Source organism: Podarcis pityusensis (assembly GCF_964106645.2).
Source record: "Podarcis pityusensis genome assembly, chromosome: 2".
NCBI lineage: Eukaryota > Metazoa > Chordata > Lepidosauria > Squamata > Lacertidae > Podarcis > Podarcis pityusensis.
In genome coordinates, this window is record NC_138029.1 from 6,528,375 (window position 1) to 6,548,334 (window position 19,960).

Genomic DNA, 19,960 nt, shown 5'->3' on the forward strand with positions numbered 1-19,960 from the left:
TTAGTAAGACATTTTTGGGAACAGTTTATTAAAGCAACCAAGAGGAAATAAGCTGAACACTTCTGGAAATAAAGTGATGCAAGACAAGCCAGCAGTTTGCTTCCCTGCCCTTCAGGAACAAGTTCCTTCAGACAAATGTTGTTTTCTTCCTTTCCTTAGCCCTCGCCTCAAGGACTAAACCAAGAGGTTGGAGAAAGAGGGAACCAAAAGTAGTTTCAGACACAGATAAAAAGGCACAAACATTTTAAGGATAAACTGGAAGAGGTTCTCAGGAGAAGCTAGAGGTGATCTTCAGCCACTCAGAACCATCCGCACCAACTCTGGGAAGAGAAAATAAAGCCGATGTCAGAAAGGCACAAACAGAACACGTAGGACCAGGCTAAACCTACTGGGGGGAAATGGGACTTGCCAGAACGTGGGAATCCATGGTTAGCAATGACAATGAACAATCTTTCCACTAGATAAGGAGCTTTCCTGTCTTTCCTCTACACAGCAGCCTTTGGCAACTTGGTGTCCTCCTTCTGCTTTAGGACTACAACTTCCATCAGCCCCCAGGATCACACTGAGGCTGATCAGAGTTGTACTCCAAAACATCTGGAAGGCATCAGGTTGGTGACAGCTGCTGTAGAGCTACGTGCCATAGTGTACGTTGGAATTACGGAGGAATAGCACAAAGCTAATTATATCATCTGCAAGAAAGGCTAAAACTGGTCCATTTTCTTTGGATGCATAGATGGCTTTTGGTCACAAAATGAAAAAGGCTAGCGAAGGAAACAAACAGACAAACAGCCTAGTTTCCTCTCTACTCCCTTCCCAACAGAGTTTTGGTTAAAGCCAGTCCCTGCCGGCAGTACAGGATCACACAAGAAGTCCCACCCCCCTCTCCGGCACCAATGTCCTGGGGGCTCTATCTATGACCCACTCCAGTCCCACTCACATCTGTTAACGAACACTTCTAACAAATAATTTAATCAGGAAAAACAACTAGAGACAAGGAAACATGAAGGCAACACGGGCAGAAGGAAGTACGGCCATTTCTAAAACTAGTTGCCAGGCATCAGAATTCTGGAGTTGAACCTATGAGGATGCTCTGCTTTCTGCAGAGTGGAAAAAGTTGGAGAGACACTCAGCTACAGCAGAGAAAGGACTCAGCTTTCTGACTGAGCCTACCTAGGCAGAGAAGAGGGGCAGGCAGGCAGGCAGGCAGGCAGCCACAGCACAGGCCCTTAAAGAAAGACTGTCCAATTAACCTTCAGTTCCAGTGGAAACACTTCCAAGAGGGCAGGATGGGGGCTGAAGAGCTGGAGGGGTTGTCGTGCACCCTGTACCCAGTGAGAGCAGCTATGTGGAAGATTTTGCCCCCAAAAATGAAGAACTGGATCCCCACGCCCAATAAACAATTTACTGCAACTTTCTGTGGCATGCCACAGAACCCAAACTGCTTTTGCATTTAACATTGAAGAAAGGTGATTTTTTTCCTATTTAAGGTTGCATGTATTCTGTACAGACTCGGAAAACCACTGCGATTTGTGCTTAAAAAAATAAAAATAAAGCAAGACTAGACTTCACTGTTCAATAAGGTGAGGGAAGGTGGCACACTGTTGTTTTTTTACTGGGCTTCCCCTGTTGCTCAGCTGTACAACATCTCCCTGCTTCAGTCTCTTTTTTTGCACTCCCTGCAACCTCAATTCTTGCAGAATTTAAGACAAATCCTTTAAATGCATGCACTGAGGGAGAGCTGCACCACTAGACCAATATCAGACAAACATACTTGCCCCCCGATGACTTGAAATATAAGGATTTATAGTTTTATCATCATGATCTTGGGGTTTTTTTCCATGCTGTGTGCCCTTGAGGACAATGGGGTCTATAGGTTTAGACATAAGGCTTCATTCAGATAGCTCTGCTATCTCAGAAGAGTGACTCAAAATACCACCTTCTATTATAAAAACCAACACCATGTGAGGGAGGGAAAGGTTTGTAGCAGTACTGTGAAGACAATCAGCACTAGCCTGGAAACCACAAGACTCTTCTCAGACTGAGGCTACAGGCAGGTGCCCACATTGGGGCCGCAGCCAAAGCACCATTCCAGACCCAACTACCAGCAAACCAAGACAAGTTTGACTAGAAGGCTTCTAGGCAGGCTCACATTCTACTCTGCTTCAGTACAAAAGCTCCCAAAAACAACCCACCATGCCCCACCCACCAAAAGTTGACAGCATCCCTGGGCCACGTCATTTGCGACGTCTGCTGTGGCCACTTGCGCATGTTCTCTCCCCATGAGAGGGAGAGAAAGGAGCCTAAGCAACCAGACCTGGAGCGAGGAAAAAGAGCATCCCCATAATTGGGCTGCTTGCTAGCCTCATCCTGGGATGGGAGCCAGGGTCCAAAGAGGAAGACAGGTAAATGGGCAGGGAAGTCTGGTGGAATTTGGGGTGTCTACTGAAGAGAAAACAAGCGGGAGTGCACAAGTGCAAGGGAACCCCAAAGAGCTGTCACAAAAAGGGGCAAAGGGAGGGGTAGAGTGGCTGGGACACCCCCCCCCGCCTGCTGGAGGTATTCATGCAAAGGCTGGATAGACATCTCTTGGGGAAGTGCTAACTCTGTGTCAAGCAGGGAAACAGACCGGACCAGGGAACCTCTGGCCTTCTGCATGTTGCTGAACTGCAACTCTCATCAGCCTCAGCCAACATGGCCAAATTCAGCAACTGGTGGGCCAACAGGTTTCCCACACCTGGACCAGAAGCTGGTCTCCAAGGCCTCCGTCCAGCTTCACTTTTTAAGCAGAAACACAGACTGAAAATGTCCCCAGTCTCATCTACAACAGTATGTGAAGCAGCATCTACGTGTTCAGTCCACAAGCCCTACCTATGGGCAGGTACAGATGCAGCTGGGCCAAAAGAAGGTTGGGCACCTGTGCAAAGCCCTTTGCGAACACTGACAATTAGCCAATTGTCAGCGCCTGCAAAGCGTGGCGCCTTTGACTGCGCAGATGAATTCAAAGCCTGTGGACCAAAACAGGACACCTGCTCTCACTGTGGCAGGGAAGGTAAAAGGTAAATGACCCCTGGACAGTTAAGTCCAGTCAAAGGCGGTCCTTCAGGCCGAGGGAGCCGGCATTAGTCCAGACAGCTTTCCGGGTCATGTAGCCAGCAGGACTAAACTGCTTCTGGCATAACAGAACACTATGACTGAAGCCAGAGCACACAGAAATGCTGTTTACCTTCCCGCCACAGCGGTACCTATTTATCTACTTGTACCGGCATGCTTTTGGACTGCTACATTGGCAGGAGCTAGGAGAGAGCAAGGGGAGCTCACCCCGTCATGGGGATTCAAACCGCCGACCTTCTGATCGGCAAGCCCAAGAGGCTCAGTGGTTTAGACCACAGCGCCACCTGCTTCCCTTCCCCTCACTGTGGTATCACTTGTGAACCACCCTAGGGATGAAGAGCAGTATACAAATTTAACAAATAATAAATATAGTATCAGGCAAACTGACAGGTGGGAGGGCCCACAGCAAACAGGGAAGGGAAAAATCTGGCCAACCAACCAGATCCAGATCTCCACACCAAACAGAAAGGCATGCCCAAGTCAGTGTTCAAAATTCCCCAGGCGCCAGGCATGTTGTGACTGGCGTCAGTCCAATTTCGACCATGGGGAGATCTCTGGGTGCCAGGTTGGCAATGGACATCCCCCTCTGGCTGGCCCCTCCACTTTCTTAAGCAGAAGAGCTTATTTATTGCATTTCTATCCCACCTTTTTCCTCCAAGGAGTACATGGTTCGCCCCCCACCTCAGTTAATCCCTACAAAGACCCTGTGAGGCAGGTCAAGAGGTTGAGCAAGGTCACCCCGTGAGCTTCATGACAGAGGAGGGATTTGAACCCTGATCTCCCAAGGTCCTAGTCCGACACTAACCACTACACCACACTAACTTCCTAGAGTACTTCTCTGTGGGGCAGCTATATAAATTATGCAGGTAAATAAATATTGGAAAAACAAAATATCAGAGAAGGACCCGAAATATTTTCCTTGAAGCTTGAATTTTATTCTGGACTGTTTGATGTTTTAATGTAAACTGCTTTTTCCTTTAAGAAATAAAGCATTATAGCAATGTAAATAATATATTATTAATAATAAATCTTAACTGCAAAAAAATGGTGCCTAGACATTCCACTGTGGCAACCGAAACCTAGGTTTAAGGTGCCTTTTGGCTATTAGCTTATATAACTGAGTTTCTAACACTCGCCCTAGTACTCAACAACTGGGGGGGGGGGGGGGAGACAAAGATCCAAGTTTGTGACTCTCATCACTGCGACAATTAAGCTGCTCCTCCTGCTGCCACCGGCATCCCTACCCCACAACTGTGAGGTTACACAGGCACAGTCTTGCTTTAGCCAACCAGAGCTGCCTCATTTCCCCAGACACCCTTGCTTAGATTACAGAGAGTCAGCTACATGCAGAGACATGCTGGAAGATGGGGAGAAACGGAGGAAGATGCTGAACAAGAAGGATGGGGAAAGTAACAATAAAGAGCGCCAACAAAAATTTTCCTTTTTTTTAGGTCAACAAAAAAAAGGAGGCTGTTAAAAATATATAAGGTATATAATAAGGTAGGTTTGGAGGAGGCGTACCCCGTTCGAATTCACCCTGATAAGATGTGTCTCACAAATGCTGTAGAAAGGAAGAAACATCAAAATTGATCAAACAAATGAACAAACAAAACTGGACACATGGACATAAAAGACACACCCCAGCCCATTCGAGGCGCGCACACACAGTACCACGTTAGGAGATCTTGCGGTCTTTGTGAGTTGCTATCTGCACAACCTGCCTGACGTGTACATGCAGTCAAGAGAGCCTTTGCTGCAAAAGACTCCGTCGCAGACAAGGAAACCCACCCCCGCCCCCCAATCACCCCAAAAAGCTAAATGGCACACATCACTCTTTCCGACTGAACAGGTTACCTGCAGACTCCCCATGACGACACAAAGCAATGGAATGCAAGCATGGCAGACGTCAACCCTCCTGAACTGCATCGCAGGTGTGGGTGGCTAGGTGTGCACACATATACAGAAATGAGGAACAAGGATGGCTCACTAGACGAACCAAAGGACAGGAGTGCCTGCACAGATGTCACACACACCCAAGTCTCCCCAACTGAATACCTGCATAGTGTTAGATTAGACCAGAGCTCTGTAGGTGATGTTCTCTTCTTTTAGACATGAGAAAATGTCTAACCGAAAGAAGCGCCAGACCAGGCGCCATATAGTTACGCCAACGCTAAGCTCTTCCTCATCTATCTAGCACGGAGGAAGATGGCAGAGCCCCCTCCTCGCAAGACCAGCGCACAGCAACCGAGAAGTCACCACCATCTCTGTCCCTCACCTTCATAGTTAATGCAGCCATTGCTGTCTTCATGGCCGGCCACAAGCATCTCTACTTCTTCCTCGGTCATCTTCTCCCCTGCAGGAAAAGTAGGTTGAGCTGAGGAGGTTTGGCTAGGTTGCAAACCCAGGGAAGACGCAGCAACACCCTTAACAAAATGGATCACAAGCAACAAGCAGAACACACCCTGGTTTAAAGAGTCACAAAAAGGAAATCTGGGCAAGTGAGTGGGGGTGGGGATGAATTACTGGCTGGCGTGACCAGCAGAACTTTTGTACAGGCTACGAATGGAATGCAAGTTTGGGAAGTCAAGTAAATGTTCGCTGGAACATGCACAGCCGTCTTCTAATACTGTATTGCAATTAATGGGGAATGTTCAAGCAGCAGCGTAGATGCATAAGAGTTCCTGGGGGAAAGACACCTCTGAGGTGGAAGGAGAAAACTATTCTATGGGAGAGGCAGCCCTCTTTCTGCACTCATCCCACTAAAGGAGTCAAGGGACAAGCTCACTTTTGATCAGGGCTTCTCTCTCCTCCAACAGGGCATGCATGGGCCCAGCAAAAATACTCAAGGATTGGTGCACCCCAATGCCCAGACAACACACAAAGGGGGGAGACTGTGTGAATAGCAATCTGCTGCTAATGACCCAAGAGCTTCCATTCTGAAACAAATGAGGCAAGCGATTAAAAGGGAACACTCATTTGAAAAACCAGTATCTTGTATCCTGATCACACGTGAGGATCGCAGCAGTCTCCCATCCATGGGTTTGGCCAAGGCCATAGACGCTTTGCTGCGGGAATTCTGTAGCAGTGAATTCTTCCACACTGCGCATGTGTACACGTACATACACACACACACACAGTAGGAGAGATGGCTGCAATCCAGAGACACAATTCGAGTTCCAAGCAGTTATGCATAGGACTGCAGTATAAGAATTCCAGCTACTTTATTCTGCAAGATCGACGTCTATAAATTAGAGAGGCAGGTGTTTTTTCAGGTTCTTTCAGCATTGTACCCAATTTGGGACCACAGTACACTTTTGAAAAGCGTCTGGAGAACCAAGCAAGTCAGGAATGAATTCTCTCAGCTGCCAAGCTTAGAAACAGCCAGGCAGCCCCCCCTGAACGTGACCAAGTCTTCTCCAGCCATACCTAGGGTGACAAGCACATGGCGTATCTCTGCTCCCATGACCGTCCCGTTGCCCTCCTTGTCGAAGACCCTCAGCCCCTCCACATAATCCTCAAAGCAGCCTTGATCCTTGTTCTTGGCAATGGTCTGCATCATGGGCAGGAACTGCTCAAAGCTCAGTGTCTTTGCATTCATTTCTGTGAAAAGAGCACAAAGCGGGTGGGGAGACAAGGCATCATAGACGGATTGTGGCCCGGGGGGGGGGGGAGTCTAGACGTTTCCCTCTCTCGCTTGCTCCTTTTCTAGGCTGGCCTCTGGCCTTCAGAACTTAGGTGCACTAAGATTACGAACGCATGGCGTGAGAGAAAGCAGGTGGGGAGGTGGACATTTTCCCTCTCTGATGATACTAGAACTCAGGGCCATCCGAATGAAGCTGAATTCCAGAAGATTCAGGGCAGCCAAAAAGAAGCACTGATTCACACAGCACAGCCTTTCTCAACCTGTGGGTCCCCAAACGTTGTTGAACTACAACTCCCATCACCCCTAGCTAGCAAGGCCAGAGCTCAGGGATGATGGGAGTTGTAGCCCAACAACATCTGGGGACCCACAGGTTGAGAACCATCCCAGCACATCATTAAACTAAAACTGGTTCCCACAAGTTCGCAGTGACAGCCACCAACTTGGATGGCTTGAACAGGGGATTAGACAAATTCATGGAGGATAAGGCTGTCAAGGGCTCCTAGCCCCCCAATGCCCCTGGGTCTCCCCTGTGGGGATGCACTTTGCTTCTGTATTCCACTTGCTGGAACCCACAAGTGGGAACAGCGCCGTTGCGATCAAGGCCTGCTTGGGTGCCCCTGGGAGTACTGGATGCTGAAATAGATGGGCGACTGGCCTAATCCCACAGGATTCTTCTTATATTCTTACTTCATCCAGGTGCAGGAACTGTGATAAAGAATAGCTGCATTTTGTGAGCTGTGCAAGTTCACAAAATTTGCTCATTTTGTTGGCAAAAGTAAACAAAGAGCTGGGGCACCAACGGCCCACACTCTTGCACTGGGATTCTTGCTCAGCTGTCTCTGAGTTGTGGGCAAATGACCAGGCAGGTTTTTGTCCACACAAGTGCTAGACTAATGCATAGGAAAACTCTTTTTTAAAAACTAGCAGCCAGGTTTGCAGGTTCTACTATAAAAGCCAAGTGGTCTCCGTTTAAACCACACACTGATCAGGGACCTTTCACTCCGGACAGAACAGAGACCCTTTGCCTCCCAAACTGCTCCCGTAAAAGGGCCCACTCACCATCGCTCTTGGGGTTCCCCAGAACTTTCATGACTTCAGCATTGGTAGGATTCTGGCCCAGGGCTCTCATGACATCGCCACACTGGCTGTACAGGATCTTCCCATCTCCAGTTCTGTCAAAGAGCTGGAAAGCCTCCTTGAACTCTGCAGGGAGTCACAGAAGGTGAAGAGGTAAGACGCAAAACAATTGTGGGGAGGGAGTGGACAAGCCACCAAACCACGTATTCCTTTCACATCCTCCACACCCCCCCCCCAGCATAAAGCTCAAAACAAACCTTAAGATGTGTATTTCCTAAAGCAGAGGCCATATCTTGTGTCTCCTTTTTTTAAAGACAGCCTACTTGCACCCACACAATTAACCCACATATTTTCAGGCTACAATAAGATGCCCCTTCCCTAGGCATGAATGCCACCGGACACAGCGGGACTCTCCCCTGCCTGCCTGCCTCCTCCGGCTGGGAGCGGGGGCCACGGCACACGAGCCAAATGTCACTCCCCCTCAGGATGAGACCCGGGGCGGACCACACACCCCTCCCTACACCACTGCTTCCAGGAGCCTAGAATTCAACCTTCCTATTAACCAGGTAGCTAGATAATCTTCCATTTAAGGCACAGCCAGTTTTTTCACCAAGCAAGATCTAGTTTCTTCAGGCACAAAGAAACTGGAGCCTTAAAAAGTAACAAGATCTGTATAGAAAGACTAGGACAGACAAGAATGATCAGAGAATGTGGCTATATACCCCAGAAAGACAGATAGATGGATATTTGAGGGGGGGGGAGAAAGTCTTGGCAGCGACAAGGGGTGCAACTGCCTGGCAAAACAATTTCTCCTCTTCTCTCTCCACATGCTATTCTGAGGGTCCCGTCCCCCCAAGTCAACTGGGGTTCACGAGGGAAGGTAGAAAGCACCATCGCGCTAGCAGGAGTCCATGCGCTGGCTCCTGTTTACTTGGATCCGGCCTAATTTTATTCGGCTCTAAGAAAATTAGCTTCCATAGCCTACAGTACACTTGGGTCAGATGCTGAAAAGACTGTGCCATTGTACAAGTAGCAGAGTTTTAGAAGAAAATGGAATCTGTAGCCCCTGTTGAGTCCACCTTTATCAGATCTTGCCCTGCCCACCTTGGACAGCCAAGCTGATGTCACCAATGCAATGGCCAGGAAGGTTAACAGCACTCAAGCATTAATTTGTTTGTATTCCTATTTCATTACATTTGTGCCCATTAGCAGCTTCTGATATCAAGATCTCATACAGAATATTAATTATTCCATGTGCAGAGAAAGCTGGGTAAGTTTGAGAACATTTCTGGGGCTGTATGAAGTCTAGTTGTCATATGGACGGCTCATGGAACCACCTGAATGATGTTTCACTTTTAAGCTGAGGGGATGACATGGGAGGGAGAGTGTGATACACATGCATCCAAAAAACTGGAGATGTCAAGGACTGGTTTCATGGCCTTTCAGCACTCAGCTATGGCCTCTCCTAATTGTGGAATGCTTTTTCAAAAGCTGCAAGCTTAAACCTATCTTGAAATAATTCCAAATTAGACTACTGCAGCGTTACAACATGAGGCAGTCCTTGAAGACTACAGAAACTACAACAGGTGCAAAAATGCAGCCGCCAGAATGCAAACAAACCAAAACTATTTGACTCATATTACACCAATCTCCACTGACTTGTTGGTTCAGACTGCAGACCACCATATAGCTGCTGCTGCTTCTTCTCTCAGGCCAGCTCAGCTCTCAAGAGTGGGGCAGGAGTCAATTTTGGGTCCACTGCCAACTGTGGGCGGGCAACCACTCTCCCCAAACACTTGAGCACCCCACTGCACCCTGTTCCCCCAGAGCATACAGCTTCTGGAATTCAAATAGTTGCTTATGTGAGTTCCCACAAGACCCCTAACAGCAGAGGATTTTAATGGGGGGTGGGGTCCACACTTAATATATAGTTGTATGCAAGGGTACACCGGTGGGGCTTAAGTGGTAGCAAATCAGGGGGTGGGGAGGAGACAAGATTTTCGCATACTGCAGTGCCTTGTCTGCCCTACCCAGACTGAAGACCTGTTTTAGAGAGATTATCCCCATCCGCTTCCAATGATGCTTTTGCCTAGCCACAAATTCCAAAGCAGCTAATTGCTCTGGACATTCAGCTGAAGATGCTTGCGTGTTTATTACCTCAAAGCCTCCCACCCAGCAGGAAGCGCCAGGGTCACCCCCGCCTTTGGAAGGCTGGCAAAGGACTCAGCCCAGGACAACTGTGGCAATGCCACCTAGGCTAGCAGCAGGATCTCATTTGTACCAGACAAGGATTAGCAAAGGGGAAGTGTGTGACCCAGAGAGAACCACAAGCCTTGTCCTGCTTGGCAGAAGGTACCAGAAAGGATAATCACGGCCCGGATGAAGGGGGTGGGGAAAGCCGCAGCTCAGGGATGGAGCATCAGCTTCTGCCTACAGAAAGTCCCAAGTTCGAAGCCTGGCATCTCCCTGTCCCCTTCCTGAATCCCCGTAGAGTCACTGCCAGTCAGTGTAGGCAATCCTGAGCTAGAAAGACCAACATTCTCACCCAGCGTAAGGCAGTTTGCTATATCCCTAGAGCTTCCTCTATCACCCCCTTTTCTGGAGCCATTTAGTGATTGTTCACTTTTAAACCAGGAGGAAAAGGCACAAATGTTGTTCTTTGTGGGGGTGCCATTTTATGCTTCCCCACCCTCCTTTTTTCTAATATGTGCAGAGATGGTGTGATGAAAGATACACATGCATCCAATTAACTGGAGATGTCGAGGATTGATCTTAGGGCCTTTTACTTGCAAACACTGAGCTACAGCGTCTCTCGATTCCGGAACATTTTTTCCAAAGCCGCAAGATTACACATGTCCAGATGAGACTCCTGCAACACGTAGCACATAAGGCTGCCCTTGAAGACTGTACAGAAACTGCACTAAGTGCGAAATACAGCAGCCAGAATGCAAAGCAGCCCTCGGTCACTAGAGCATGAGATTCTTCATCTCAGGGTTGTGGGTTTGAACCCCATGTTGGGCAAAAGGATTCCCGAATTGCAGGGGGTTGGACTAGATGACCCTTGAGGTCCCTTCCAACTCCACAATTCTATGACTATGATTCTAAGCAAAAGCAATTTGAGTCCTATTACATCAAGCCATCTGAACTGACTTGTGACTTAGTTCCTATCCCAACAATTAGAAAATTGAATTGTTGTCACTGCAGCTTAGCTTGCTTTGTTTTATGGTAGAGCTGTTAACTTGGGTTTTTTATTGGACTTGGTCTTATGGTTTCTGTAATTTTTTTATACGGTTACCTCTTTATTAAGGAATTAAACGTTCAAGGAAAGAAGATTATAAATGCTTAGAAATAATAAACGGTGACACAGCCTATAATAACAGAAGATATGGATTTTAAATTATTTTAACTGTTATGTTATTAGTTTTGAGTTTTAGTTTTAGTGTTCTCAGTTTATTGTACCAAAATGGTATTTCATGGTTGCAAAGCACCTTGGGAAACACAAGGCAGTAAATAAAAGGTTTCTACCAATAAAAAAGGAAGCTCGATTTGTAACACTAAGCACCTGGAACATTAGTTGCAACTAAACTCCCTGAAAACTATAACCAAATCTCAAAGTCTAAAATTAGGAAAACCACAGAACCCCTTGCCGGCCTTAGTCTCAAATCATGCACACACAAAACATGCAAGCATCAGCTGCAACCCTTGCGGGAAGGAAGCTTTAGGGCTCCTCTCCAAATGCACAACTATATTAACACTAATGGAGCCTCCCCGCTTGCTTCCGACGGGGATGTGAACTAAGCTACAGCCACAGTGTAGCTGCTACTCGCCGCCCCCCCCCCCCGGACCTTTAGAGCTGCAAGATTCCCTTGCCAAGAGGAATCTCTCCTCCTTTGCCTCCGAGCGCCTGGGATCCGGGCTGGAATGTACCAGTGCAGCAGCAGCAGCTCCCAGCCCGGGCTGCTCCGAAATGAGTTTCTTGCCCATATAAGGAAACCAAGAGAACACAATCCCGGCGCCCATCTTTTGCTGGTCCGCTCCTGCAAACCGGGGGGGCCAGAGGCTTCCTCTTGCGCGGCCCGCGGGAAAGATCCCGCCCCGGCTGAAGTCTGGCCGCCTGCCGGGCACCAACCGCGCGGCGCAAGAGGAGGGAAAGCAAGCAGCCATTTCCACCCGCCTTCCCCAATCGCGCATCCTGCTGCTGCTGCACAACCGGAGAAGCCGCGACCGGCTCCTCCGGCTTCGGGAACGGGCTGCCCGGGTCAACTCGCGCCCCGGCGATTCCCAGATCCCGCCGGCGCGCAAAAGCGGAGCTGGCATTTGCCCCGCGTAGCGGCCGGGAGGGGATCTGGGTGGGTCCTTTCCCGAACCAGGAAATGCATCGTGCATGAGCCATCAAGCGGGCGGCGGCGCCGACCTGAAGTCCAATGAATTCCCATGCAAAAGGGTTGGGCCGGGGGGGGGCACAACTTTGGAGAAAGGCTCTATTCGAGCAGCCGGCTTCAGACACAAACACACACACACACACAGAGGCCTAGCTTCACAAAGCTCAAATGCACAACTCCCCGCGAGGAGGGAGACGCGGAAGGGCGTATTAGCAAGGAGGCCGGGAACGTGCTAGTTAACACGGGGCTCGCTTTTGTCCACACACGAACTCACCATTGCGGGGTTGTGATGGAGAGGTGGGTAGGAGGGACAGAGAGCAGCTAGAAGGAGAGAGAGGGGTGGGGGAAAGAGTCGTAAGCCCCAAACCAGGCTCCTAAGCAGATCTAGGGCGCCCACGGTTTAAACCTTAGGATTTCGACGTTTAAAAATGAAGCCCTGGCCCGCCGCCGCCGCCCTCGGGGTTCCCAAGTGGTGCCCAAAGTGGGAGCGCCCGGAAAGAGATGCGGGCACCTACCGGCGGTCTGGTCTTCCGAGAAGTCACACTGCGAAGGAAATCAGAGAAAAGCCGATTACTATTCGGGGGTGGGGGAGAGAGAACAGCAGCAAGGAAGTTCAGGAGGCGCGAGAGAGCGCATTTCTGCCCGCAAGGACCCCCTTGGCAACTTCTGGGGCGCACTTGGACTTGCTGCTGCTGCCGGCTCCCCGCCGAGCCCGGCCATCCCCCAAGGTGACCCCCCGCGGGTCCTTGGCTCAGAATAAAAACAGCAGTCCCCGGATCCAGATCCCTTGCTTTTGCTGGATCCTAACCGCACAGGCTGGATCCCCCCCGCCCCTCCCGCAGCGCTCAAATCTGCCACAAAGCACCCACCATGATTCGGGCTGCTGGCAGTTCCTCTCGCCTGGCGCTCTGACGCTTCCCTCCTTCCGCCCTGAACGTGTGCAAAGTCTTTCTGCGGGTTGGGCTCTGAGGTCAGCACGCAGGCACTCGCCCCCGATTGGCTGGCGAGCAGCAAAAATGGATCGACGTTATGCTAAGCAGAGGCTGCATTTTTCAAGAGACAGGAGTGGGCGGAGTTTCCCCGATCCCTCCTCTCCTGTGCCAAGCTAGGAAGGAAAGCACTCGAGCTTTTTTGCCTATAGATGGGCTGCTGAGATGACAGTCTCGCGGGCGGAGGCTGTTGCCTTAGAAGGAGCTGGTGCGTTGCATGCTGGGAGATGTAGTTCTTTTTTTACCCAAAAAAGAAAAGAAAACATGATGTCTGCAGGTCTGAGCTGTAGTTCTGGTTTATTGAGGATTAAACCAGGCTGGGTAGATGCAAAAAGAGAGCCAGATTCCTGAAGGGTGTAGAAGAGGAGATTTCTGCAGGTGTGGCTTGCATAACGAGCCACACCTGCTGAAATTCTTCCAGACAACTCTTAAAGGTGCAGAAGTCCTGCCTTCTTTTCCACCTGGCCACCTTCTTTAAGTGCAAACTGCAAGGTGCTTTGCAGTGTTTGCTTCATCATATTTCCTTACATGTCAGCAATGTGTTATATATTTTTCTAACTAATACACAGTTTAATACGCATCAGCATGGCCAGGCACCTGCCAAGGATCCAAGGACTGAGGACCAGTCACAGGTGGTGTGATGGGCTGGCCCTGCTCACCTGATCTCCAGTCAGTTGCATTGCAGCTGCTTACCAGGAGGGGTGAGCTGGCACAGTGCAAATGCATGATTGGAGCCAATCCAGGATTCCTGATGGTGTGTTTGTGCCGCACCAACCTCCCTTCTGCTTCAACCCTCTACCTCCTAGTAAGCAGCAGAAATGTTACCTCCCAAAGGACAGGTGAGCAGCAGCAGCGCCCCACCACACTTAGCAGAACTATTGCCTTTGACGGGTCGATCAGAGAGATGCAAAGTGTTTTCTCCCAAGGCTAAGCAGAGCATCCATGGGTAGGCTGGAACTGGAACCCAGCCTAAGGCTGGCCTGATCATAAGGTAGGCTGAAGGTCCCTGCTTTGGGTGGGTGGAGACTCTGAAGTGCAATGCAAGAGGGGGGATGCATTTGTCCGACTCCAGAATATACTGCCCCGGGGCCCTAATCCTTCCCTAGTTTTTGCATAATGTGTTTCATGTGACAGAATGAATCCAGGAGCTTTGTAATAACAGGCCATTTAATCAACCCGAATTGTTTGCATTAACCAGTGAGGTGGCCTTTCCTGTGCTAGGGAGAAAGCAGTCTCTCCCACATTATGGAAGCCAAGCTAATACAAAAGAGAAGCCTTTTATGGTTTGGGTGTTTATACTCATTCACAAAACTCATCGGTCCAAGAAAGGATATTAATTGCACCTACTCCACTTTGTCACTGGGGAAGTGAAGCAGAGTGAAAATGGTTAGATTTTGGGGGCAGTGAGCTGGAGGTTGGTGGAGGGCAAACAGTGAGGTGAGAGTCAAGAAAGCAAGTGGGACTCATAAAGAAGGTTAGGTATGCCTGGAGTTGCTGTTTCCTGAGATGAGAAGCATGGCAACATACTGTTTATCTGGGGAAGGATCCGGTTTGATACTGATTTTAAAGTGAACCTAATTGACTGTTATGTACTGAGTTGAATAGGATCCAAAATGCAGCAGTCTGATTGGTCCTAGAACAATGCAGCAGTATGATTGGTCTGCAGGAGCCACCCAATCCAGCTCCAGATGGAAGTGAATCCACAACCTGATTGGCCTACAAGAGAATTCTGGATTTAGCCAATCATGTGCAGCCCATTGTGTAAATAATGTACCGGTATATAAAGCAGATACCTTGGGGGAACATTTATTCCTCCTCACCACTATGAGCTGAATAAAGAGCATGAAATCCACTCTCGACTCCGAGTATATTTCATTCACACTTCCCATAATGGTACGTGAGCTGTAACACAGCCTTCAAAATTCACAGTTCTGTGGAATTCGCTTTGCAGTCCTCTAACCAACAACTGTTTTAGAAAACATACATGTATTAACATGAAGTGTGCAAATGCATATATCATTAATAATATTAATGATAATGCAGCCTTCACCAGCTTGGTGCCCTCTAACTCTCTCATCAGCCCCAACCAGCACAGCTATGGAGGGCACCTGGTTGGGGAAGGCTGACCTAAGGTATGTTACAGGGCCTTCTTGTTGAGCTGTGATTCTGACTGGAACATCAGAGCCTCTCCAGCAACAAAAGTCAAATCTCCAGGGCACACATGCGCTAAATGCAACACATTCATACAGCTCATATATCAGCAGGCCTGTCTGTGTACTAATGTGTCTCATCTGCGCTAATGAGTCCAGAGTATTCCCTGACGTGGGAATGGCCTTTTCTTTTTAACCTTCTTGAATTTGACAGCTTGTCGTGACTCTGAGCAAAGTGCGATTTGATGGTTCTTCTGTCATCACTAGGGGATGGGGGTCCAAAGAGGGTGACGACACATGGAGTGGCTGTTTATTGAGGGGACGGGGAGATATTGCATCCTGCTATAAAAATTCCAAGTCTGGTTGTGACTTTCCAGTTGCAACACTTAGAGGCAAACTGCTTAATGAGAAGTTCCCTTGTTTTGAACAGGACTTAAATACTTGCAAGTAAATATGATTGGGGTTGAAGCCTTACCGTGCAAGTCCTGAATGGGGGGAGGCTGGGGATATATGTCAGTGCATCATGGGGGGAGTGGCTGCAGATGGGCTGCGCACATCATAAGCCAATGTGTTGACAACTCCTTTGAATCTTGGGCTTAGTGTGGATATTGAATGGCAGCAGCCGGACAGATCCAAATGCACACGTTTCTCTTGTGCCACTTTAAATATTTATTCTGGGAAGGGAGAGAGGGTCGGGCAGATAAGCAAGCGCCAATTGTATTCATTACCCTTCCTATGCAGCCATTACACTTTACACTTTAAAAATATTGTGTGTGTATTTTCTGCAAGTGTTGCAAATGGACAAAATACACCAATGAATCAGCACAGAGAGGAGAAGCAAACAGGAAATATAGAGCAGGAATACAAGGAAAGGGGCAATGGTTCAGACCACTGAAAGAGAGGAGCAGGGAGACCTAAACAGGCAGCTACTGGACATAAACCTCAAGGGAAGCCCTTGAGTGTCCTCCTGCACTCATCTCAGGACCAGTGAGTTCAAACCAGGACAGGGAACGCACCTTGTTGATCCATTTACAGAGTGGAAGGTGAAGGTTTTTCATTTTTCTTGAAGCACCAAACATAGGGCTACCCCAGTTCATGCACAGTCCATAGTTCATAACCTGGCAGGAGGTTCCATGTAACAGGGATAAAGGTAAAGGTAAAGGGACCCCTGACCGTTAGGTTCAGTCGTGGCCGACTCTGGGGTTGTGACGCTCATCTCGCTTTACTGGCCGAAGGAGCCGGCATTTGTCCACAGACGGCTTCCGGGTCATGTGGCCAGCATGACTAAGCCGCTTCTGGCGAACTAGAGCAGCACACGGAAATGCCGTTTACCTTCCCGCCAGAGCGGTACCTATTTATCTACTTGCACCTTGACATGCTTTTGAACTGCTAGGTGGGCAGGAGCAGGGACCGAGCAACGGGAGCTCACCCCGTCGCGGGGATTCGAACTGCCGACCTTCTGATCGGCAAGTCCTAGGCTCTGTGGTTTAGACCATAGTTTTCAGCAATAAATGTGTGTTCCCACTGCATACATTTGCAGTGTGGTGTAGTGGTTAGAGTGTCAGACTAGGACCTGGGAGAACAGGGTTCAAGTCCTCAGTTTACCATGAAGCTCTCTGGGTGACCTTGGGCTACTCACTGCCTCTCAGCCTAATTTACCTCACAGGCTGGTTGTTGTGAGGATGGGGAGAACCGTGTAAGCCACTTTGAGCTTCTTTGAGGGAAAAGTGGGATATAAATGCAACACATAAGTAATTAAAAAAATATATATCCTAAATTAACTAGCAACTCATGGATAATGTTTGAGTCTAATGGCCCTGCAGGAGTCAAATGAGACCAATGAAACGGAGTCTGGGTGGAGATATAAATATACTTTATATTCCTACTGATGTTTATTTACAATAATGATTTACTTGGCAAATAATATATTGATATGACTTATTAAGTAAGCACGAAATTCCTCAAAATAAGATCTAGAACTGTGATGCAGTGACTACATTGTGCAGACACAGGGGAAGATTTAGGGCTGGGCTTTGGGAAGGAGGCCTGAGGGTCTCACAGGGTCCTAGAGCCCTCCTGTCTCTTCCCCAAAGCTAGGTGCCTCCTTACCTGTCTTTGCCTCACACTGACGTGGCCCTTGGTGGGTGGAGAGGAGCACTGGCCTGGGCCACTGAAATATACTCAGAGTCGCAAAGTGATTTCATGCTCTTTATTCAGCTCATAGTGGTGAGGAGGAATGAATAAATGTCCCCTCACAGTATCTGCTTTATATACATTATTTACACAATGGGCTGCACATGATTGGCTAATTCTGGAATTCTACTGTAAGCCAATCAGGTTGTGGATTCACTTCTATCTGGAGCAGGATTGGGTGGTTCCTGCCAACCAATCATACTGCTGCATTGTTCTAGGACCAATCAGACTGCTGCATTCTGAATCCTATTGTTCTAGGACCAATCAGACTGCTGCCTTTTGGATCCTATTGTTCTAGGACCAATCAGACTGCTACAGTTTGGATCCTATTCAACTCAGTACATAACACCCCTCCCCTCTAAGTTCCAGTCCTGCCCGGGAGGTCGCATTCATAGTCCTCAAGGTATGCCGGCGGCCTACGTGTGCGTTGTGGCCTGGGGTGTTCCCTGGTCCGGGCTCCGGGTTCTGGCTCGTGTTCCAAGGATGCTGGCTGTGATGCGGCTGTTTGGTCTGGTGCAACCGGCTCGCTCAGTCGTGGTTCTGGTTCCGGTGTCCTTTCGGCCTCACGGGTCCTCTCTGTATTTACTGATTCTGCCTCTCCTGCTGGCCCCTCCTGCTCTATGGGCCTCACTGCCCCGCTGTTCCCTTGGGACTCCTCTGACCTGTCCTCCTCCTGGTTTTCTCCCGGGAATCGTCGCCGTATCTGGTCGCAGTGGCGGCGCCAGCATTGCCCCCCATCCGTTAGCACCTCGTACGACACGGGGCCAGTGACCCTGGTGATTGTGGCGGGTACCCATGCTGGGCCTGCCCCAAAATTCTTTGCGTACACTGGGTCCTGGGCCTCGAAGGTCCGGGGGTTCCTGCCTTCCCCCACCACTACCTCATCCTGAGCTCTATCGGGGTGAAGGCGGTCCAATCTGATTGCAAGGCGCCGACCCATTAGTAGTTCAGCGGGGCTCCGGCCAGTCGTTGAGCTGGGGGTGCTGTGCTGTGCTAGAAGGAATGTGGCAAGGCGGTACTCCCAGTCCCCTTGCGTCATGCGGCGAAGGGTGTCCTTGGTGGTCCGCACCATGCGTTCTGCTTGGCCATTGGTGGCAGGGTGGAACGGCGCCGAACGGATGTGGCGGATGGCGTTCTGCGCTGTGAAGGTTTGGAATTCTCCTGACGTAAATGCAGTCCCGTTGTCTGAGACGAGAGTGTCAGGGAGCCCGTGGGTTGCAAACAGCCTGCGTAGTACCCGGATGGCTGCGGACGTGGAAGTGGACGGTACCAGTGCGACTTCCAGCCATTTGGTGTAGGAGTCCACCACTATGAAGAATGTTTTCCCCTGAAAGGGGCCAGCGAAATCCACATGCAGGCGTGACCATGGTGCTCGGGCGGACTCCCAGGACTGGACTGGGGCCCTTGGGGGATCTGGGCGGGATTCTTGGCAGGCCTGGCAGTGTTTGACCCAGGCCTCTATCTCTCCATCGATCCCCGGCCACCACACATAACTCCTGGCAAGGGCCTTCATTCTTACTACCCCTGGATGTGTCTCGTGTAGGGCTGTGAGGACCCTTTTGCAGAGGGGCTGGGGAACAACGACTCTGCTTCCCCATAACAGGCACCCCTTGTGGGCCGACAGTTCATGTTTGCGGGTTGTGTAGCCGGCGAATTCTGGCCCGGGGCTGCTGCTGGGCCATCCCCTCCACACCCAGTCCAGGACCCGGGAGATGACCCTATCTTTCTTGGAATGGTGTGCAACTTCTTGTGCCTGAATGGGGCGGTCGGGAAGCAGCTCCAGGCTCATAACCTCTTGTGCAGGTGCTGGGTCAGGGCCTGTTTCCGGTAGTGGTAGCCTGCTGAGGGCGTCCGCATGGCCCATCGCCTTCCCAGGTCGGTGAATCAGTGCATACTGGTAGCTGGCAAGGAAAATTGACCACCTGAGGACGCGAGGAGACAGCACTTGGGGGGTCTGCTTTTCGGGGGCAAACAAGCCAAGCAACGGCTTGTGGTCAGTCACCACGGTGAAGGGCCGCCCGTACAAGAAATCATGGAATTTTTTTACTCCCTTTACGATTGCCAGACCCTCCTTGTCGATTTGCGAGTAGTTCCGCTCGGTTGTGTTGAGTGTCTGGGAAAAGTACGCCACCGGTACCTCTCTTCCATCCGGGAGTTGGTGCCCCAGGACAGCTCCAATGCCATAGGGTGAGGCGTCGCATGCTAGCACCACCAGCAGCCTCTCGTCGAAGTGTGCCAAGACCGAGTTTGAGACAAGCAAGTCCTTGACTGCCTGGAATGCGGCCTCCTGGCGCTGGCCCCACACCCAAGGGGCCCGCTTGTCCAGGAGTCTGTGTAGGGGCTCCGCTACCGCCGCCTTGTGGGGAAGGAAGGAATGGTAAAAGTTCAATAGTCCCAAGAAGGCCTGAAGTTCAG

At 49.8% G+C, this 19,960-nt stretch overlaps 1 protein-coding gene across 2 annotated transcripts; it reads right to left on the reverse strand.

Moving 5' to 3' along the window:
• On the reverse strand, positions 1 to 13,217 carry MYL6 (myosin light chain 6). Of its 2 annotated transcripts, XM_080996550.1 has the most exons (7): positions 13,083 to 13,217; positions 12,729 to 12,756; positions 7,814 to 7,957; positions 6,538 to 6,711; positions 5,387 to 5,464; positions 4,633 to 4,672; positions 1 to 320 (listed from the first exon to the last, which is right to left on the reverse strand). In XM_080996550.1, exons 1-6 carry the CDS (start codon positions 13,083 to 13,085, stop codon positions 4,644 to 4,646), a joined length of 456 nt encoding a protein of 151 aa, XP_080852676.1. In that variant the 5' UTR covers positions 13,086 to 13,217; the 3' UTR covers positions 1 to 320; positions 4,633 to 4,643. The 2 variants fall into 2 exon arrangements, with proteins under 2 accessions (XP_080852676.1, XP_080852677.1); XM_080996551.1 differs by lacking the exon at positions 4,633 to 4,672.
• Positions 13,218 to 19,960: the final 6,743 nt, after the last annotated feature.